General features: G+C 38.4%; 1 protein-coding gene across 1 annotated transcript; it reads left to right on the forward strand.

Moving 5' to 3' along the window:
- Window positions 1–3,506: 3,506 nt before the first annotated feature.
- Window positions 3,507–24,030, forward strand: LOC141440913 (mitochondrial 2-oxoglutarate/malate carrier protein-like). Its single transcript, XM_074105507.1, has 8 exons — window positions 3,507–3,636; window positions 13,062–13,186; window positions 15,542–15,647; window positions 17,413–17,534; window positions 19,877–20,050; window positions 21,115–21,217; window positions 23,010–23,128; window positions 23,615–24,030. Exons 2-8 carry the CDS (start codon window positions 13,119–13,121, stop codon window positions 23,799–23,801), a joined length of 879 nt encoding a protein of 292 aa, XP_073961608.1. The 5' UTR covers window positions 3,507–3,636; window positions 13,062–13,118; the 3' UTR covers window positions 23,802–24,030.
- The last annotated feature ends 323 nt before the right edge of the window (window positions 24,031–24,353 follow it).

Genomic DNA, 24,353 nt, shown 5'->3' on the forward strand with positions numbered 1-24,353 from the left:
TCACTTTCCACCCTTGGTTATCAATCTACTATTATGTACGAATCTTCGAAATCTATAATATACATTACAATAGTATATTCAAACAAAGTAGTAGAAATTTATGGTGCGGTTTTCTCTTAGATAATTTTTCACGGGCAGTTTCGAACTTACTGATATATTACACAAATACTCTTGTAATCAAGTGCTTGTAATATTTTGTGTATTTGACCACTACCCTGAATTTGCCGTATCACATATACCTATTAAAAAAAAATGTAAATGTTAATTTCACTAAAAATAAAATTGTTAGAAAAATTAAGGGTTGGGACTTCCTATTAAGTGAACATTATACTTGTATCAGGAAGTCCCGCTCCTCCATAACACTAGTTGTGTTTTGAAAATAAAAAGATTTTTTTTGCTTTTTTTTATTTTTTTAAGTTAAATTTAGATATACAATACAACCAATAAGTATTAAGTAGGAAAGAAAATAAAATTGTTTGTAAATTGTTGTTTCTTTCTAAAAGGATTTTCTGCAGTTATTTAGGTATAGCGTTAGGTAAGTTTGTGACGTCAGACGATATTATTTATTTCTGTATCTAATCTTGAATTTCAAACCTTTCGAAGTTACCTTAAAAGTTTTTTTCCCGTTTGATAGGTATTACGCTTTGTCAAGCTTGAGATAAATACTTGTAGAAAAATATTCAAATACCATAATTAATTGGTACGCCAAACAAATTAACCGAATGAAAATGTATTTAATAACTTGTTATAGTTTGTTGCTATGTCAATATTTACACACCCTCGTGACACACCACACCCCATTTCTGATTACACAACATTGTTTTGACATAGTTGTAGGTAGAGCGACGTGTACCATAACATTTTGCAATAATAGTAACTCATAATCTTCTCATAAAAATAATAAGGACTGTTATCGCAAGGATTTATCGAGGTGACATCGATAAGTTGCTTTTCATCACACTTGCTCGTAAACAGTGTCGTAACATGCAGGCTAAGGCTACCTTGGTTGCAACCCCCCCAATTGCTGCCAAGAGCGCAGCCTAAGGTATCGCCAATAACTATTTGGAAGAATTATATATTTTCTTTTACAAATATAAAATTTTACTAGCAAATGTGATGAAAAACATTGTATGTCGCACGGGCGGTACTAGAATTACGAACATCGACTCATTAAAGCCCTCAGTCTTCGACTTCGGGCTTCTAATAAACTCTCGTTCGTAATTCCTTATTTACCGCCCTTAAGACACAATGTACTATTATTTATAACTAACTTTACCTAAAGTACAATTCAATAGAATCTGACAATTTTCTACATATTTAAGACACCCTATCGTGGGCACACTTGATTATATATGTCCCTGTTGTTGCAATTATGATCTAAAAGGAATCAAAAAAGAATAATAGTCACATCACAAAGCCTTAGGCAGCCCGGTGTTTATATTAGTGGGCTGGAAGTGTCTACAGGATTGTCAGATTCTATTGAATTGGAGTTTAGATTTATACTTGACCTAGATTTTTGTGTGAAGATATCAGTATTATAGAATTTTGAATTGGTAGCCCAACATCTTGGGGTGGGCACAAGACCATGCAGGGGTGGGCACGGCCCACCCGGCCCCCCCTTTATAATACGCCTATGTAGAATATTGTAATGTAATTATAGGTAATTTATTGTACTATAAGGATATGAAACTAACAGTTAACAAGAGAGAAAGAGATTTAGGTACAAAGGCCAACTTATCCCTTAAAGAGACCTCATCCAGTTAACCTTTGTACGATTGATACGATATCAGAAACAAGAGTAGGTAGCATAAAGTAGATAATATAAGTAGGTAGACACTACAACGAAAACATGAAATTATGAGTCTGTCAGTCAGTCAAGTAACTCTTTTATAGATATAGATACTTAAACAATGAATAATACTATTACATCTTGCCTAGTCCTTATCACCTGGACCTCAAAGTCGAATTTTGATATTCACGTGGATTACATCATACATGCATGGTTGGAACAACGGGGTAATTTATGCTTTACGTCGATGTCGTAAAGTAGTTTTTTAATTAGTTGTGGTCGCAATACAAAGTTCAAATCAAGTGAATACACGCGGTTCGGGTAAGAGTTTTGACTGGATTGATAATATTTGCGATTAAATGGTGCTTTGTTGGAAAGGGAAAGAAATATTACGTAGGTACTCTACCTATACTTTTGTTTATCATGTTACATTCTCATTCAACAAACTATGGTCCTAATCGTTACCCGTTTACTTACTACAGAAACTTAGGTAGTTTATAGAAAACTACTCGTTACCCGCGACTCCGTCCGCGTAGAATTCGGTTTTCTTTCACTATCCCGCGGGAACTAAGCAACTTTCCGGAATAAAAACTGTCCTATGTCCTTCCCCGGGATTCAAACTATCTGTATACCGAATTTCATCTAAATTGGTTCAGCGGTTTAGACGTGATGAAGTAACAAACAGACTTACAAACTTTCGCATTTATTATACTTATTAGTGGGGTTAATTTTAGGCATGTCTAGGACGTGTTTGAGTTTTACACACACACCGATGAAAAAAGATTATTAGTTTGATTTTTCTTTCAGGCAGACTTTTCTTGTCGCAATATTAAGTAGGTACTCAGTCCGTAAGTCCACTGTTTGACTGTCATGTAAATTTTATGGTCAGTCATAGATGATCCAAATAATATGTCGACTACTTACTGTATCTAAATTCCACAACCTTTATCGATTAAACTTTAAGTAGATATATATGCAAAATATCAAATTCGTAATTTTTTATTAAGTTATTTATAATCTGACTAATCGATATTTTTTTTTTATTAATTTGTGTCAATATACTAATGACTTTTTTTTGTTTTGCGATTAGAGCAAGATGCAAACTGATTCATGTACCTCGTTAATAATAAATTTCACTATGATTTCCTTGGCAAAAGTATGCGATGTCAAGATAACATCAGTAGCACTTGTAAAAGACCAGATACCAGACAAAGATACCTAGATCCGAGTAGAGAATTTGTAAAGGTTCCACTCGGATCTGGTACATGATTTAGCTAGTTCGACTGTACCGACTTTACCGGGTGTGGCCTGTAATACGAGCAAATAGTTAAAACATAGGTCTTACTCGTCAAACTGAACAACATTAGTTCAGCGACTTTTAAAAATAATGGAGTCTTTAGATTTTCCTTTTTTCATACAAATTAAATACTGCTATCAATACGCCATCTTAGAACACTACTGACGTCGCCTGTCACGCTACAAACATCAAGCATTTTGCTTCTTCGAATAAACTTTAAAGTGTAATAAAAATTAAAAAACAAATTATTTTTTAAAATTTTGAAGAGTACGATCTGTGTTTTAATTATTTGCTCATATTACAGGCCACATCCGGTATGCCAATGCTCAATATAAGCAGTCCTAACTTTATATAAATACAGTACAAAGTCACATATTGGATATTTTGCCTAACATGCATGGGCTCTACCAGGGCTCTACCAACTCAGTTTGCAGCGACAGTTTAAGTATAGTGTCATTTTGATGACATTGCGCAGCGGCGGTGTCTCGTGCGATCGATCCAACCGAGATAAAAACATACATATATGTTTTGTGTACGGTGGTTCTGCCGTGTAAGTATGTTTTTATTAATTATTTAATTATTCGATTTATTTATTATAAAAATGACGTGTTGAAAAATTCCTACAATATTATTTAACTAATATTTGGGCCACTGATTACTAATACGATACAAGTGGAAGAACATTGAAATTCGAAAATAAAAAACAAAAACAAATATATATAGTATAGCGCTGATAAACCTGGTAGTAGTAGTTCCTATTTTTAAATCAGGTGATAAAGATAATCCCTCTGATTATCGTCCTGTGTCCATCCTATCAGCGTTTAGCAAAATATTCGAAAAAAATAATGCTGACGCAAATGATCTCGCATTTTAATACCCATAAAATCATGCATCCACAGCAGTTCGGATTCACAAAAGGCAGGTCTACTACAGACGCGGTCATAGTTTAGTTAAATTCATATTGCAAGCTGGGAGGAGGAATCACATGACGCATAGGTGTATTCTGCGACCTTTCGAAAGCTTTTGATTGTGTGGATCATGATACTTTAATTTGTAAGTTAAATTTTTATGGCATTCGTGGCCTCGCTTTAGAACTCATTAAATCTTACCTCACACAAAGAAAGCAAAAGGTAGCGATTAACGGAACGGTATCGGAGGGATCTGTGGTCGAAATGGGAGTGCCTCAAGGATCCATTCTTGCCCCATTCCTGTATCTTATTTATGTAAATGACCTTACTTATATGGTAAGCCAAAAGTCGGGTATAGTTATGTTTGCTGACGAACGTCTTTTACTGTTCAAGGTTAGTAGAAAGATACCGACTTCATTGAGCCCAATGAAACCCTGTCCGTGATATCCGCATGGTTTGCTGCCTATAATTTGTTACTAAATCCTAAGAAAAACTAAATGTATTAAATTCTCGTTGATAAATTCATCTAGCTCGAATTCAGTTTCTAATATAAAGTTAAATGGTCAAACTATTGAATTTGTAAAATCAACAGTATTTTTAGGAATAACGCTCGATTCTAAACTACAGTGGGGACCTCACGTCACAGCAATCGCGGGTAGATTGAGCTCTGCTGCTTTTGCAGTTTGGAAATACGGCAGCTAACCGATGTGGCGACGGCACGGTTGGTGTATTTTGCTTACTTTAACAGCATTATTTCGTACGGCCTTATTTTATGGGGGATCTGCTGCAGACATTGAGTCAATTTTTATCTTACAAAAGAGAGCAATTAGAGCAATTTATAATTTGAAGACGCCGTGAATCTTTAAGATCTTTTTTTAAGGAAACAGATATCCTAAATGTTGTATTTGACTTTGTTTATTGAAGTGACAAACGTACATCAGATAGAATACAATGTATAGTAAAGAATAAGAAATTTAAACATTTTGATTAGCCAGTTATACAACATACTCCCCCGTAATCAAAACAAGATTATAAACATAAACCTATTCCTTTTATACAATTCTGATGCTTGATACGAGCCAATGGCTTAGTTAGTACATCAGCCCACATCTCCAAAGTATTGATATATACGACATTAACAATATTGTTCGATAATAAATCTCGTATATAATGAAATCTTGTGTCTATATGCTTGGTTCTGTTGTGGTGAACCGCATTCAATGCCAACTTCTGGGCAGACTGTGAATCATTATAAATAGTAATAACAGTTGACATACCAGTAAGTTCACACATCAATCGCCTCAGAAATTCAGCCTCTCTACCCGCACTGGACAAACTCATATATTCCGCTTCGCTGGACGACAGGGCAATGGTGGTTTGCTTCTTACTTTCCCATGAAATGGCTCCTCCGGCCATAGAAAAATAGAATCCGGTGTATGAACGACGATCCATAGGACAATTGGCCCAATCTGCATCCGCGTAGCCAATTAAACATCCACCGTCTTTCCTGTAAGTAATGCCCAAATCCATAGTGCCTTTCAAATATTGTAATACACGTTTTGCCGCCTTCCAATGACTTTTATCATATTTAGTATTGAATTGACTCAAATATGATGTAGCAAAAGCAATGTCTGGACGAGTATTAACGGCCAGAAAATTGAGTGAGCCTATCAATTGCTGATACGGATAGGATAATGAAGATTCACTTACATTCTTCTCACTCGGCAGAAACTTTTTAGTTTCCAACGGCGTAGGAACGCTCTTACAGTCCATCATGTGAAACTTTTGTAGCAAATCACGAATGTAACTTTCTTGAGATATTTTAATCTCATTAGGTTTGTAATGTATATTTAAACCTAAGTAATAACTGAGTTTGCCAATCACTTTCAGACTAAAATGATTCCGCAAGTCAGATATGACAGTATTTAGCGTTTTATTTTCTTTGTACAAAATGACAATGTCATCGACATGGAAAGCGAGTATTATTAACTCGTTACCAAACTTTTTGGTATAAATACATGCTTCCGAAGGAGTTTGGTTAAAACCTATGCATTGTAAAATTTCGGTCAACTTTTTATACCATGCTCGTGAAGCCTGTTTAAGGCCATAAAGCGATCGTTTCAGTAAACATACTTTATCTTCTTGACCAGGTTTTATAAATCCTTCCGGCTGACTCATATATACTTCTTCCTCCAAAATCCGTTTAAAAATGCCGTGTCAACGTCTAAATGGTGCATTTTCATTCCCTCTTCCGCAGCCAATGCGAACAACATGCGTAAAGAAGAGTTTCGAACGACTGGAGAGAAAGTTTCCAAGTAGTCAATACCATAAACTTGATTAAATCCTTTCGCGACAAGTCTGGCTTTATATTTAATTACGTCACCAACACCATGCGCATTTTTCTTCAGCTTGTATCCATTTGCAAGGTATGACTTTCTTATCTGGTCTATCAACGAGAACCCAAGTTTGTTTCTCAGCAGTGACTGATATTCATCTTGCATAGCTTGATACCATTTATCTAGAACTATTTGACGAGTTTTCTTGCGAATTTAGCAATAGAGGTACAACTGCTGATTCAGTTAAATTATTATCAGACTTACAAGTTGTCTTTACTTTCAAATCTTGAAAATCACATTCAAAGAAAGTAACATCTCTGCTTTTCACAAGTCTTCTGGGATATCTAATATCTCTGAAATAATAACTTCTTGGATCTTCTGAATATCCAACGAAAATATGCTCGGATGCTTTCATGTCCAATTTCTTCCGATTACATTCAGGGACATGGATGAATGCTCTGCATCCAAAAACACGCAGATGAGAAAGATTTGGTATTTTAGCATACCATTTCTCGTACGCCGTCTTCCCATTGAGAGCACGGTGAGGAGACCTATTTTTAAGATATACAGCCATCTCTGCAGCATCTTGCCAATAAGCCGGAGAAAGGGAACTGTCAGAAAGCATTGACCTTACTTTCTCCAAAATTGAGCGATTTGTTCTTTCTGCAATAGAATTTTGCTGAGGACTGTAGGGAACTGTTGTTTGGTGTTGAATTCCTTCATTTTGTAAATATCTCGAAAATTCAGCATTAACATATTCTTTTCCATTATCGCTCTTCAATATCTTAATCTTTGCTCCTGTTTCCCGCTCTACTGTGGACTGGAAAATACGAAACTTGTTCTTTACTTCCGCTTTTGAAGGAATAAAGAATACAAAAGTCATACGAGAAAAATCATCTATAAAAAATAAAATATACTTATTGCCTTGAAATGAAGTTTCAGGCAAGGGTCCACAAATATCTGAATGAATAAGTTCCAGAACAGAAGTTGATCTTTTATGTGAAACTTTCTTAAAGGTTTCCTATTCTGCTTACCTTCAATGCAGGGGATACATGGTTCCTTATCGACTTCTGAGTAGTCCACGCCCACTGCGTGTCCCTTCCTCAGTTGATCCATTCCGATGCGACATAAATGACCTAGTCGTCTATGCCAGAGCTTGAAGCTAGAAACATCAGAGTGGGTCTCAAAAGCAGATAATTGAGTCGTTGGGTTGACCGTACAGTCTAAAGAATACAGTCCACCACATATAGAACCATGTAAAATTACATCACCTGTACAAGAAAAAGCATCAGAATCATAAAAATTACAACCAGTTCTATCAAAAACTACGTTAAAACCTTTATCTACTGCCTTCTTCACTGAAATAAGATTAGAATTCAAGTTCGGTACATGAACTACATCAGTAATCTTCTTTATATCGTATTCTGACCGCAAGTGGTGATAGAAATATCTCCAATGCCTTTACTGGGCAGTACATCTCCATTTGCAATGGTTACAGTCCCAATAGACGAACTTCTCACATTATTCATCCAATCCGCTCGTGACGTCATGTGTGCTGAAGCTCCAGAATCAATAAACCATTTATCACGCTCTAATCCGTCATTGACATTCAGTGCACATAGAGAATTTTTGTGATTTACGGGTCTCTTCTTCTTGTCCTTTTTATGGGGACAATCTGGACGCTTATGTCCTGGCTCCATGCAGTCGTAACACACAATAGGTTTCTTCGGTTTGGATGTAGAAGGTTTGTTCTGGTTCATTCGTGTACGAAGAGCAGTATCTGGGTTATCTATAGCTGGTTTATTCAATTCATTCAATAATTTGGTCTTAATTAAATCCACTGTAATGTCTATGTTGGAATTTTCCAAAGCCATTACTAAAGGTGCATATTGAGGACTTAAACCTCCAAGAAGAATCGCAGCTATTGAAGCATCTTCCATAATTTTGCCAATGTCGGCTAAATCTTGCACAGTTGACATGACAGCATTTATGTACGTCTCTATATTGGAATCAAAATCATCAAGACAGTACCTGTAGAGTTTCCGTTCGAGGCTTATACGTCGCCCTAAACCTTTGTCCTCGTAAGCGGACGAAAGAGCATCCCAAGCTTCCTTGGCTGTTTTGCATGACCTTACATGAGTTATTGCCATACCATCTAAAGTGAGACATATTTTCGATAACGCCTTCTGATCGGTACGTGATTTTATATCAGTAGGAATTTTACTATTATCAGAATATCCGATAATCGTCTCCCATAACTCTTCATGCATAAGGTACATACGCATTTTGAATTTCCATACGGAATAACCGTCTCTGTTAATGAGTGGTTTTATGCAGAAATCGAATTATTTGCCATATTTATACGCACAGCTGTTCGATGTCACAACAAAAATAGTATGAAAATATCTTCGTGAACTATTGAAAATTTTCACAGATTTTCATAATTTATAAACGCACATACTGGAAAAAACTAGTAGATTCACTTTTTATAAAGAATATATAGCTTTTATAAGTAATACTCAGTTAAATATAGAGTTTCGTGCTGATAACGAATGTTGTATTTGACTTTGTTTATTGAAGTGACAAACGTACATCAGATAGAATACAATGTATAGTAAAGAATAAGAAATTTAAACATTTTGATTAGCCAGTTATACAACACTAACCCTGCCGTCGCTTATGTTTTTGAAATAATCATGTATGTTAGGAAGAACATATGTGATTTTCCCACTAACGTCGATAAGCCAAAGGCTACTAGAAACACAGGGAAGCTTAAAGTTCCATCTTACAGACTGGCTAAAACCAAAAAGTCTTTTCTGGAAATTGCATACGTTTTTATAATAAAATTCAAAAAATATTATAAATGAAAACGGATACAAAATTCAGATCTATTGTCAAGAAGACATTAATATCAAAGGCGTATTATAAAGTTAATGATTATATCAGGGACAGGGATATTTGGAAATAATTCCGATCCGCATTAGCGATCCCTTCAAATAGCGAACCTACTGTGTTAAAAATAAAGTTGTGTTAAATACTTGTGATGTATACATGTCATTAATAATATTGTAAATCTGTTTTAAAAAAAAAAATATATACCTCGTTGAGTTTCTTGCCGGATTCTTCTCAGCAGAGGTTTTTCCGAACCGGTGGTAGATTTTTTTTGACATTCATAAGTGCTTGTTGTAGCCTAAATTGAATAAAATATTTTGACTTTGACTTTGACTTTGAGTAGACAAAGGAGGTTTTCATTTAATTTATTAATAAGGAAAATATTTATTTTGTTTACAGTTAAATTATTGTTAGAAGAGGTTTTTAAGCAAACACTTCTACTCTATAACAATACTGGCTGTAACCCTGTCTATTTGATTTGTTATTATCATTGTTGATTGTCAATATAAAATTTTACCTCAACATGGTAGCAGATGCGTATCGAAAAGTATTTAAAATAAAAATATTTGTGATGTTATATTTCTAATGAGCGAAACATAATTATTTATCCAAGAATAATTAATAACAATTTTCACAAGTTTTTTCTAACAAGGCCTGTCAAAGTGTCAACTTCATCAACGAGCTGCAAAATTGATATCGGTCGTTTAGAAGGAAAAGAAAATTGGTCTACATGGCGCTGCAAGGTACTGTTATTGCTAAGAGGAACGCCTGGCGGATTAGACGCTATCAACGGCAACCTAAAGTCACCTACGCACCCAGATGCAGCAGCGAACCCGGCGTCCATGGTTTCTTATCAACAAGCTCTACAAGACTATAACGAAAAAGATAGCGCCGCAATGCTTATTTTAATGGCTAATATGTCAGATGTTTACTCTACAAAAAGTAATGAGGCTAACAAGTGCGAAACAGATTTGGGATGAATTACACACTCTGTTCGACGGCACATCTGAGGATAAAAGCTATAACCTTTGCTACAGCTTCTTCAGTTATCGCAAAGATCCCCTACACGACATGTCCATGCACATATCCAAATTGAAAAATATATGGCATGAATTAAAGGTTGACTACAAAGGATGAAGCTAAGTATGATCTTCCAGAGATTTTAATCATATGCAAGATTTAGAAACGCTACCCGATGATAGTTACTTCCCGTTCAAATCAAGTTGGATGTCCATGTCTAAAAAGGATCGCAACATTGAGAATTGACTGCTCAAATTTGTAGTTACGAAAGATCATTGGCGAATAAAGAAGAGGAACCTGACGCTCAAGCGCTAGTAGTACAGAACTTGATATAGCACAAAGCGATAGAGTATTGCCCCAAAACATCAAATGATTTAAGTCAAGAAGATGAAGAAGAAGATCCCAAAGATTCGTCTCCCGAGCCAGATGAATGTCGAATAAATTATTCAGACGAAGATCATGATGACGTCCCTGATACCAGAACTCTTCGCGACAGATCCACACTGCGACTTCCAAGTAGATATGACGACTTTATTGTCTCGACTATATTAAATGACGAGCATGAACCCACCACATATAAAGACGCCATGAAAGTCAGCAGAAACTGAATGGATGAAAGCATGAATAGCGAAATTAAATCTTTAAATGACAACAAAGACTTGGATCTTGGTAGATCGCCCAAAAGACAGAAAACTAATTTCTTGTAAGTGGGTTTACAAAAGAAAGTTAATGCCGATGGAAGTCTCGATAAGTACAAAGCTCGACTCGTAGCAAGAGGTTACACGCAAGAAAAAGGAATTGATTATGACGAAACATTTAGTCCAGTTGCTAAAATGGCTACAATCAGATCAATCCTAAGTATTGCAGCTAACGAAGACTATCTCTCATGCAATTCGATGTAGCCACTGCCTTCCTTAATGGCTCAATAAACGAAGACGTCTACATGAGTCAACCAGAAGGGTTCAGTGATGGCACAAACAAAGTCTGCAAATTGAAGAGAGTCTTTATGGTCTCAAACAAGCTCCACGATGCTGGAATAAATGTATTGTTGACTATTTAAAATCAATCGGATTTAAACAATGTGACACAGATCCATGTTTATTTATTCGACAAACGAATGGAAATAAAATCATAATCGGACTTTACGTTGATGACGGTTTAATAGCCTCAACGAATCCAAAGGAATCTGAAAAGTTTTTGCTGAATTGAAAAGAAGTTCAAGATAACCACAAAGCCAGCTTCCTACTTTCTTGGACTAGAAATCTTCAACGATAAGGATGGTTCCATTAAAGTGTCTCAAAAACCACTATACAAACAAGCTTCTAGAAGATTTAAAATGAGTGACTGCAAGGCTATCAGTACACCAATTATTAAGGAGCACAACCAGTACGGAAACGGAGAAGGAAGTAAAGTTCCCCTACCGCGAAGCTGTCGGTGCACTGGCATACCTCCAGACAGGAACCAGACCAGACATATCGTACGCCGTAAGCGTCGTATCCAGAACACTAGACAATCCATCTAATGAAGACGTTCTCAAAGTTAAACGATTTTTCTCGTTACTGAAAGGAACTATCGATTCAGGGATTGTTTACAAAAAAGGACACAAACCCGGAGTGTTGGAATGTTATAGCGACCCGATCACGGCGGAGACAAAAACACAGGACGTTCTACATCTGGAATTTTGTGCATCTATGCAGGAGGTGTGATCTCTTGGGCAAGTCGCAGACAAACATCTGTAGCGATCTCGAGCACAGAAGCTGAATTAGTTGCGGCTAGTGAAGCAGGACGTGAAATAGTTTGGCTGAGAAGACTTTTCAATGAGATAACCACACTGAAAGATATCCCAACTCTACAAATTGACAATGATGCAGTTAAAGCTTGCACAAACCCAGAAATGCACAGAAGAAACGAAGCACATTGCGATAAGGCATTTTTATGTCAGAGAACTTGTAACAGACAAAGAGCTGCAAGTTAAATATGTCCCACAGAATATCAATGTGCAGATATTCTCACAAAAGCTGTTTTTAAGCCTAGATTGGCATTTATTAGTGGGTTAATTGGCCTAACACTGTAGATAGAGTTTGCAAAAAGGGGGATGTTTAGAAGAGGTTTTAAGCAAACACTTCCTCTATAACAATACTGGCTGTAACCCTGTCTATTTGATTTGTTATTATCATTTTGATTGTCAATATAAAATTTTACCTCAACAATTTACCTATTCTTCGACTCCAAATGCTAGTTCATAAAACTTCATTTTCTCTTATTAATAACTAATATAAGAGTGAAACTTTGTGAGTCTCCCTGTATGTGTGTTAGTAACTCTAATGCGCAAACATTATAAAGGCCGGTTAAGTTTTGCAAATTTTGTTACTATACATATATATGTTACTTAAGTATAGGTTACTTGGGAGTACAATAGATAAACAATTCTATTCAATACCTTTAAACGAGCAATTCTTGTATGTCCCTAAATTACTGACACCTATATAAATTAAAATTATAAGTTTTACTAAATAAAATTACCTACAATTAAATACGAAAGTAAATTAGTTACAGCAAGAAAAAAAACAAATGACTAAATAGACCGCTGCTAAAAGACCTAAAGATACTTTTACCTAAAAATCTCAGGTCTAACAGATTCGGTTGTATTTTTTAATATAGGAAAGAAAGAAAATAACATGAAACGAATTACCTTTTTGCTAATATTTTTTCAATCTCTATACCTTTACCTGACAGCTAGCCATGTCCATAGTTTTATCGCAAATCAATCAAAAACAAACAACAACACAAAAATATAACCAATTCACGTTTATCTACAGAAGCCGGATAAGTTTAAACCAGCACAAATGTACCAGGAACATTTATAAACCGCCACCATGGGAGACAGGCCTAAGCCAAAGGCCATACCGCCGTACATGCGCTTCCTACTGGGCGGATCGAGCGGGTGAGTGCACAGTACTGAAACCTAGTAAGGCCCAAAAACGCTACGAAAAATCCGAACGATCAGATTGCACCGTTCGACTGGCACCGGGCCAGTTAGCTTTGCCGCTCCATTACTGAGGTGACGATGAAGTAAGTATTTAATTGAAGAAAAAAAACTTGCCTCTTTTGGCCCTAGGGTACTCGTATCTCGTACCTATGCCCCTGTATCGTGTGTCTGAGAAAACAGAAGGGCTACTAAGAAATTCGAAAATCGAAGTTCGTAGTAGCTCTGCAGCTTCGTACGAATTTTTTAAAACTGTACCGTCCAACCGAACAATATCAAACTTCGAATAGGTAAATCGGAATGGATGAGCTAGGGCTATATAATTAAACTCACAACCACCAGCCCCGGAACTAAGGGGGGGCAAACCAGGGCGATTGCCCCGGGCGGCAGTTTCATGGGGGTGCCAAATCCTTGAGACAAGAAATGAAGAAGAAAAGAAGAAATGTGCTACTCATTTGGTAGTTTTTAACAGTTTCTCAACATTAGGCAGGGGACGCCACCATCAAGGTTTTGCCCCGGTTCGAAAAAAAGTAGATCCGGGCTGACCACCACTGAATTAAACGAAGATCGCTACGACAAACTATGCCGTGTGTATGGCGTAAAAAATTACGATAAATCGGATCGATCGAACGGTGCAGTCTGAGGGCCTAGCTAGGTACTCAGAAGCTCGAAAATAGAATAGAATAGTCCCTCTCCCTCTAGTATTAAATAGTATAAGTGTCAGAAGGACCGAACTACACGAACTTCGATTTGCTCGACGTTCTTTTATAAGTAGGTTGCCATTCGTCAGGAATTTTATACAAACTAGATGAAAACCCGGCTTCGCTCGGGTAAATGTAGACTATATAATATGTTTGAAAAAATTTTTGCCCAGTAAAGACTGTCGTAACTTATCGAAAAATCTGACGTATATTCCCACCTTAATTATTATCACAAACACTTTAACGGCTAACCTACGTATCGTATTTCACCAGTAGATATTTCTCCTAAATCTTATTTGCCCAAATAACTACGTAGTCAGTCCCAAAGTTCTGTCACAAATGAAAATAATGATAAAAAAAAAGTACCAATCAGTTTTTATAAATTATATACCAATTTAAAGTACATTTAATAAAAAAAAAATTTAAGTACTTAAAATTATTCAAAATGACTTCCTTTGTTTTTAAAACAGGCCCTTAATCGGCGCAGCCAGTCGTCTATCGCAGCACGCACCATTTTCATGTCTATTTCAGCGACTGCTTTTCTTAAAGAAGACCTTCCCCTCTAAGACCTGCCAAATTTTAAAGTCCAGAGGATTAAGGTTCGGACTGGAGGAAGGCCAATCTTCGTGTCTTATAAAGTCGATTTTTTGACGGCCAAACCAGGCTTGAGTGGTCTTGGCTTTGTGTGCTGGCGCAGAATCCTGCTGGAACACAAAATTATGACCTGAAAATAGCGTGTTGGGCAGATCTTTGACATGCTTATCCAAAACCGTCTCTTGGTACACTTTCGCACTGATTTTGACCCCTTTTTTGCAAAAATGAACCTCAGTTGGCCCGTAATAAGATCAGAGAATACTCTTCAGAGCTCCTAGCGTACACTCTATCATTATGTTTATTGTACTTCTCTTCAATATCGAAAAACATTCGTTTTTTGGCGTGACGCACGCGATGTGTTGAAGGCGAGCCGTATCTAAGAGCTAGCTAGTATGAAACGGACGTTTATTAACTACCCAAGATGGCGACTGCGGTTTGTTTGTCAGTGCCATTAGAATTTAACGAAATTCTCCATAATCCGAATTTTGCGGATATATGTTGTCGACTCGGATCGACTAATTTTTTACGCTCTTCAATTTGATGTGCATTTCGTTCGAGTCTACCGTACCCCTGGACGAAATTATTAATATAGATTTACACAAACATACATTTTAATTGAGCCTTTCTTTCAAAACCATTTAATTTAATTTTACCTTAAGTTAAAACTCAAGTGCGTTGTTTAAGCTACGCCAAATCTCTCTTACATAGATTTTTGTCAGGACTTTTATAGGGAGATATCAGGATTTTCATGACATTTCGTTTTTCCGAATGGCAAGCCTAGTTACAAGTGAATGCTCATGTTTATCAGCACCTACTGTAAATAGTATCATCATCATCATGTTTTCCATCATCGTAAAGCTCGTGGTTAATTAAATGTAATTTCGCACATGAATTTCGAAAAACTCAGTGGTGCGAGCCGAGCTTTGAACCCATGATCCTCTGCTTGAGAGACCATAGGTCAAACCACTCTACCACCACGGCTTCGTAAGTAGTATATGATACGTTAATTATTTTCCAGCATGATGGCGACATGCATAGTCCAACCCATGGACCTGATCAAAACGCGCATGCAGCTTATGGGTCCCGCGGGCAGGGACATGACCGCCCTCATAATGGGGCGAGAGGTAAGGGAAACCAGCGGAACCCACTGTACGATTAACTCGGAGGATCTATTGCGTAACGTTTCTCTGACACTCGCGATCACAATCAAATAACAGTAGGGCTACTACGAAATTCGAAAATCGAAGTTCGTGTCGTTCGGTCCCTCTGACACTTTTAAACTTCGCGTTTAAACTTCTGAATGCGACGGCAGGGAACGATACGAAACGAACTTCGATTTTTGAGCTTCGGAGTAGGCCCGCTGTCTAACGTTTCTGATATTCGCCATCTCAATCAAAACAGTTTTTGTATGCGAAAACTGGGATAGCAAAATCATAATAAATTCGATGTACACCGGTTAAGTACATGTCGTTCAAAGGTTAACTGGAAGGGAACCCTTTAAGGGATAAGTTCGCCTTTGTACTTCTCTTACTCTATGTTTTATGTACCATCAGCCAAATAAATCGTCTATCAATTTTTAAACAAGTTCCAATCCAATGAATATGTCGCTAAAGTCGAATTTTCAAATTGACAGACACGTCTATTGGCATTATTGTTTTATGACATGCAAATGATTATCGACTTTAGGGTGGTAGACCATATATTTGGCTGATGGTACAATAAGCGTTACAATACATACCTACATGTAACGAGATACTTTTGATTAGAACCACCATTTGATTCACCCACCGAGAACGTTCTCACATTAAGTGTCATAATAAATTGCTTGTCAAGCAATGCACTATGACTTCTTCTACGAAAAGGTTCCACAGTGGGCCACCATTCTGTTGGTTCGAGTGTACATAAGATTATTTTAATTACGGTGGCAACCCTAATTCCATCTACTTAATATTTACATTTCAATGTGACAATGTCACCAGTCATTGTCATTTATTTATATGCGATTACGGTGCCGATGCACTTTATTCGATAGTGTGTATGATCCTCTTCATTTTTAACCCCCGACGCAAAAGAGGGGTGTTATAAGTTTGCCCGCTGTGTGTCAGTGTGTCTGTCTGTGGCACTGTAGTTCTTAAACGGGTGAACCGATTTGAACGCGATTTTTTTATTTGAAAGCATGTTTCCTAGCGATGGTTCTTAGACATGTTTCATCAAAATCAGTTCAGCCGTTTTTGAGGTATTGAACTTTGAAGTGACAATGTCGGAGGTTTCAAACTTTTTGGTGGTTAGGTCAGCTTCAGGGGTTAAAAACGTTTGCCCTACTGCCAGTCACACGTATACCGTAACGTCTGATTTTTATTTATGTGGATTTTCTTATTGCTTCATCTAGGTTTGGACGACCGGATGGCCAAGTGGTTAGAGAACCTGACTACGGAGCTTGATGTCCCGGGTTCGATTCCCGGCCGTCGATTGTATGAATAATACGAATGTTTGTTCTCGGGTCTTCGATGTTTAATATGTATTTGGGCCAATCAACTTTTTTATCGACATTAATCTGTCCGCGAAATTTTTCAAACAATTGCAGATTTTTGTAAGTAGTTAAACATGTCTTCTCTGTAATTTAATAGATGGTGTACATGAATACATGCCATCCTACGTAAGCTCAACCTATTAAACCGTGAAATATCTTGTTGGAAGTACGATTTTTTGGTAACGCCAGAGACAATTTTGGTAACGCAGGAGACGCCCAAAGTGTCGGTAAAAAAGTTGATTGGCCCATTTAAGTATGTATTTATCTAAGTATATAAGTATGCTTATCCGTTGCCTCGTTTGCCTAGTATCCATAGTCTAGGTCTAGGTCAATTAATGTCAGTGTGTTTATTAATTAAGGTGATAAACACAAACGGTTTCACCGGTCTGTACGCGGGGCTGTCGGCCGCTCTGTTCCGCCAAGCCACCTACACCACCGGCCGGCTGGGCTGCTTCAACTACATCACGGATCTTTACACAGCGTGAGTTGAGTACTTTTTTTGACTTTGTTGGGAGTCGGGAGGACATACTAAAATTCGGGAGAATCCCGCGAAACCTGAAACATCTGGCATCCCCATTCGTTTTGATTAGTCGAGTCGAAATAGTTTACGTTCATTTGACAAGCAGACCTACACTCGCAAAAGTTGTTGCGCAAACGTGCCGCTAGAGGCGCTGTTCGTGTTTCCATACAAATTAAGATTTTAACGCAAACGCGATCGAGACGTATTTTGTGACCGAAAAAATACACTAAGGGCACAGGTGGCGCACACACGTTCAAACAGTGTTTTTTTTTTGCCCTCCTGAGACCCGGCGTCAAATGTTTAATGCAAGAATTTTAAACTTAATGACAATCAAGAAAAGTTGACATTTGATTGGACATCATGTACAAAATTTTGTAGGTAACACGGGAACTGATGAGGTTAAAACTAGGGTTGTAACGGGGCCTTTCTTAGCGGAGGCTAAGCTAAGTTGCCACCCGTACTTTATAATAGGTAAAGTATTGTACTTATTTCAGGTAATTGTACTCTATACTTTATGAGAACAATAAAGTACGCGAAAATACTTTATTTCGTATGGTTTGATTTCTTTGGGATTTTGAAAAGTTAAGTCGTAAGTATTTTTTCGTTAAACGAAATTTATTGATAGTTGCTGAATCGATGCCGCCACTCGCCAGCGCCATACCTATCACTTAAGCAGTAGCGGTTTTAGGGTAGGTCGCGGTAAAGGGGCGCCTGAAGCCTATACTTTCCAAAAAAAACCCACAAGTTGGGGGCGCCGTGGAAATCTCGCCCAGGGCGCTGGAAGTGCTGCTAAAACCGGCACTGCATTTAGGCATTCGTTTTTAACAATTTTTTAACGTAACCTAACTTCAAATGTCAACAATACCAGTGTCATTGTCACAATTTGTCGTTTATTTTGTGCAGAGCGATTTGAGTGCAATAATAATACGATTTAAAGTTTAAACTGCAAAAAACAATAAAAAATATGTTTTTAAACATACCTAATTATTATTATTATTATGTTCTTTATTTTTCTTTCATTCTTAGGTTTAGGTTTTTATAATAGCTGTAAACAGTAAAATACAGAAAAGTACATACAAAATAAAAATATTATAAAAACCTAACCTAGTTTGCCGCCGGTAACGGGTAGGGCCCAAGCTACCGGTGGTCAGTGCCGCAGAGTGAGGAACCTCCGGACGATGCGTGCCGTGTCCAGAAGTACCGCCTTCTGTATCTGGCCCTTGATCCAGCCATCTAGCGAGAGTCTCTTGAGATGTTGGTCGAGACTCTTCGCTATTAGACCGTTTGCCGAAACGACTATCGGGACAATGATCGTCAAGTCAACATCCCACATAGCAGTCACCTCGTGAGCCAAGTCAAGGTACTTGCTGAGTTTGTCCTTCTCGGCCTTCACGAGGTTCTCGTCATGTGGGATGGTGACGTCGATTATTATTATTAGCCTATTCTGTACCACTGCTGAGCAAAGGCCCCCCCCCCCCCCCAATATACTTCCACTGCTCTCTGTCCCCTGCATACAAGGGCCAGTCCTTCAAGAAGAAGTCCAATTCATCCCATACCTAATAATAAAGAAAAATACCTAAATTGTACTTTTTTCTGACCTATAATAACCAATGTACTTTAACTGTACAAGAAAAACTGGGCAAGTACGAGTCGGACTCGCGCACTAAGGGTTCCCTACACATTTTTTTATATTTGAGTTGATTGAATGAAAGGTAAATTGCTGTTTACGATTTATGACGTATTAAAAAAACTACTTACTCTCGTTTAATTAAACCAATTATCGGTGGAAGTTCGCGTGGTAATGTGCATCATATATTTTTTTTACTTTTATCATTCTCTTATTTTAGAAGTTACAGGGGGGGGGCACACATTTTACCACTTTGGAAGTGTCTCTCACGCAAACTATTCAGTTTAGAAAAAAATGATATTAAAAACCTCAATATCATTTTTGAAGACCTATCCATAGATACCCCACACGTATGGGTTTGATGAAAAAAAAAACGAGTTTCAGTTCTAAGTATGGGGAACCCCCAAAATTTATTGTTTTTTCCATTTTTGTGTGAAAATCTTAATGCGGTTCACAAAATACATCTACTTAGTTTACCAAGTTTCAACAGTATAGTTCTTATAGTTTCGGAAAAAAATGGCTGTGACATACCTACGGACGGACAGACAGACATGAATACATAAGTTCCGCTAATGCTATTTGGCTACGGAACCCTAAAAAGGTGGCAACCCTAATCACCAATGAGTCTTCGGGTTCAATCTGAGTGCAACCGAACTGAATCCTCATCCTTCCGCAGAGCGTACGGCACACCCAACTTCGGAGCCAAGCTGCTGACCGGCATAACAGCGGGCGCCATCGGGGCTGTCGTCGGCAACCCCGCAGAAGTGGCGCTGATCCGCATGACGGCGGACGGCAGACTGCCGCCCGAGCAGCGGAGGAATTACACCAACGTGTTTAATGCACTCGGAAGGTGCGTAAGTCGCAACAGCGTGAATAATTTCAGCATGTCCCCGTGTGGTGTCGGATTAGAATTACACCTCTCCATTTCTTCCGTGGATGTCGTAAGAGGTGACTGAGGATATAGGTTAATAAGGTATACCGTAGGCGACAGGCTACTCAGGTTAGCAACATACCTAGATACCGTTTTTGTCAAACTTAAAAACCTAAAATTGCTTAAAGTGGCTCCAAAACAGTAACGTTTCGTGTACTCTGCCTTCCCTATTTGGGAATACAGGCGTGATGTTTGTGTGTGTGTGTGGTCTATCCTTGGAAATACCATTCATCGCCGGCTCTAGCCCTTTAGTCGAGTTAGAGCGAGAATGTCTACACCAGTGTTTTTCAATCTGTGAGTCGCGATCCCGGGGGGTCGCGGCTGCCCTTAAGGGGTCGCGGTCTCTTTAAAATACTCTCACCGTTATTGTGTTGATTATTTAATGTTTGTATTACCAACGTAAGATAATGCAAATAACTGTAAGTGGAGGTTAGCATGGGGTTGCCAAATATTTTTCAAACACCGCTTCTGCGCTTCTCAATAGGCGCCGCGCCATCACACACAACTTTATTTTGCACTGGAAATGGTGCCCCTTATCCCATCTGACCCCTACAGCGACCGCTCCTCTTGGTCCCCAAGGCTGGCGCTGCATCGTCGGCGGGCGACCGGGGGCTTTTTGTCTAAAGCATTTGGAATCACAATCATAATGGCCCAACGTCCTAAATTTAGGACATTCGTCAAAACTAATGTCAAACTTAACGACGTTACTTAAGCTTCAAATTCTGACGTGGGCTTTAGGAGGTTAATGCTGTAGGTTTAATAACTTGCTATGCATGCTCGTTATCCAGTTATTTGAAAAAAAGAAAATGAAAAAAATATTTATTAATCGATGTGTCCTTAAAATTAAACAATTTTTTCTTTAAATTAATGTTTCCATAACTCTAACATGCATATTCAGAGCACCGGGCTACCAGTGATGAGACATCATTGGTAACCGCACCAGTGTCGCGGATTAAAAAAAAACATGATTGAAATGTTCCCAGGATGGTCAGTGAAGAGGGCGCGGGCACGTTAATGCGCGGCGTGTCGGCCACCGTCTCCCGCGCAGCCGTCGTCAACGGCGCACAACTTGGCACTTACGCACAGGTACACTCGCACCAACTGAATAGTGCAGGGTTTCTCAAACTTATGGCTCCACGTACCCCTGTTAAAGTTTCTAGACGACAGCGAACCCCTACCTCCCCCCCCCCCCCCCCCACCAAAAAAAGGTAATAAAACTGGCTGTTGGAGAAACTAAGTTTATTTTTATTTCAATCATCGTGATAATATAAGGTATATTATTTATTTCAATAATAGGTAGCAAATATAGGTAAGAATCTAAGAATCGTCTTGCCAACGAAAATACAAACTGAAACAAACAACAATAAATAACAAACAAATAAGTAACAAATTTGGAGTTGAAATAAAAAATACAAAAATACTCCAAAAACCAATCTTAATCATCTTGCCAGTCTTGCAGCCACCATCACGTGAACCTTGTCGCGAACCCCCTACCGTCGAATAGCGAACCCCTAGGGGTTCGCGTACCCCACTTTGAGAAACCCTGGAATAGTGAACCACTGCGGAACCTTTTCGTAGAAAAGGTCATAGTGACATCGCATTGCTTGACAAGGGTATTTATTATGACACTTACTGTGAGATTTCCCTATTTGACACCAAATATGTAACAGTTTAACATTATTCGTTTAGGGGCATACATGTCCAAATGTCAGAAAGTCCAGGTGTCACATTGTCCATGGTCAAAAAGTCCGAAGGTTATAATGCCTTAATGTCGGATAGTCCATATGTCCGAGAGTCCAGGTGTCACATTGTCCATTGTCAAAAAGTTCGAAGGTTATAATGCCTTAATGTCGGATAGTCCATATGTCCGAGAGTCCAGGTGTCACATTGTCCATTGTCAAAAAGTTCGAAGGTTATAATGCCTTAATGTCGGATAGTCCATATGTCTGAGAGTCCAGGTGTCACATTGTCCATTGTCAAAAAGTTCAAAGGTTATAATGCCCTAATGTCGGATAGTCCATATGTCCGAGAGTCCAGGGGTCTCACTCATTCTAATTTGGTTTTGTTTACACCTATTGCAATCGAATTGTTTTCGACTCGATCGCCTTTACTGTCAAGTCAATAAGAGCTGCCACCACGTAGACAATACAATAACAATATGGAAAGAGACAATGTAGAATGAGGCCCCAGTCCATCTGCATGACTGGATCAGCTGGTCAATTCTTGTCGACTCGACATGACATGTACGAAGCATCATAGATGCATCTGGATCTTACTGAGAATGGGTCTCAGGGTGTTAGATAATAGACTGGAAATAATGCAGATGAGCATTCTAGCTCTCTAATCTATTTCAGTTATATTTATCATTTAGTTGTGTTAGTCATATTTTTATACAATGAGACATTATGGGATTCAGGCCTTCAGAACTAGGACGTTTAATCCTTCGGACTTTTTGAGTATGGTCTTTTTGACGCTAGGACTTTCAGACACTAGGATGTTTCATCCTTCGGACTTTTTGACCATGGACTTTTTGACGCTAGGACTTTCAGACACTAGTACGTTTAATCCTTCGGACTTTTTGACCATGGACTTTTTGACGCTAGGACTTTCAGACACTAGGACGTTTAATCCTTCGGACTTTTTGACCATGGACTTTTTGACGCTAGACTTTTAGACACTAGGACGTTTCATCCTTCGGACTTTTTGGCCATGGACAATGTGACACCTGGACTTTCTGACATTTGGACATGTATGCCCCTAAACGCTCGAGTAATGCGATGGCAGAGAATGTCATTTTCTGTGTAGTTCCGCTATTCCTCTGGTTCTATAGTGCATGCGCTTTCATATGACGATCATAAAATCTTGGTGATGTTGGCAGGCCCGTGAGATGCTGCTGCCTAGTCTCGGCGACGGCATCTTCCTCCACTTCAGCTCCTCTATGATCTCCGGCTTCGTCACAACGGCCGCCTCACAACCGCTCGATATGATCAAGACAAGGTATATTGCATCCACGTTGTACGGCCGATAAACGATAGATGGCACTGTTGTCAATAAATTGTTGGTCCTTCCAGAAAACGAGTCTTAACGATTAAAAAAACCGGCCAAGAGCGTGTCGGACACGCCCAAAATAGGGTTCCGTAACCATTACGAAAAAATTAAGTAATTTTTTTAAGGATTTCGTATTTAATACGGAATCTTCCAAGTTTACGTATATTTTATACCTTAGGCTGCTATTTACTCATAAACTACTAATAATTCTCAAGCAAACTTAGCCGTTATATAGTTTTCCTTGAAAGTTTGATATACTTACTACCATCCTGAATTTTTTCAAAATTTTCCACCACCCTAAAGTTGAATATTTCGCAAACAGATCACTGAATCGAAAAATCGTCTTAGCAAACCCCTAATGTTTTTAAAAGACCAATCCAACGATACCAACTATAAATACCAACAGTATTATTTAACTTTCACGTTCTTTTGCAGACTACAAAACGCAGCAAAAGGCGGCGGCCAAGCTGGCCTAGTAGGAACCTTCTTCGACGTAGTAAAGAAGGAAGGAGTCTTCGGACTCTGGAACGGGTTTCTGCCTACGTATTTGAAGATAGGACCCCACACAGTCTTCACATTCATCTTCTTAGAACAGATTACTGCTCTGTATCTCAGTATTTAGGTAAGTGGCAAAGACATAATTTGCCTGAGAAATGGTGTCACAGTTATATGATCTGATGGCCTTTGGAACTGGAATTTTACACGAGCAACAAGATACGGATATGGATTTTCTCAAGCCGGTGCATTAACCCGGTAACGGTTTGACCCTTTTGTCCACCCTAACAAGGCCGGCCCTAGGGTAGAAGCGCGTGTAGGGTACGGTGAGTAAAGCGGTTGCTCCTAAGCGTCAGGTAACAGGCGCACTAAACCACAAATACAAAGCTAAATATTGGTGCGTCTTAAAAAGACGTGTGCGACGTTGAAATGATGTTGAAATGGGTACCAGAAATATCGCTCTACCCTAATCAATGACTGCCCTAATTTAGTAGAGCAATAGGAAGATATTTCAAGGCACAGTCGATCTTTAGAACGCAATCAACTCTTTGAAAAAGGCACGAAACAATTCCACAGACTACCCTTACAACCAATTCGGAAATGTAGTACTGTCACTAATTTGTGTAAACTTTTCGCTGTAAAGAAAGTAGCAGTTACAACACGAAGACCGACTGGTTGG

The sequence above is a fragment of the Choristoneura fumiferana genome, chromosome 23 (assembly GCF_025370935.1).
Source record: "Choristoneura fumiferana chromosome 23, NRCan_CFum_1, whole genome shotgun sequence".
NCBI lineage: Eukaryota > Metazoa > Arthropoda > Insecta > Lepidoptera > Tortricidae > Choristoneura > Choristoneura fumiferana.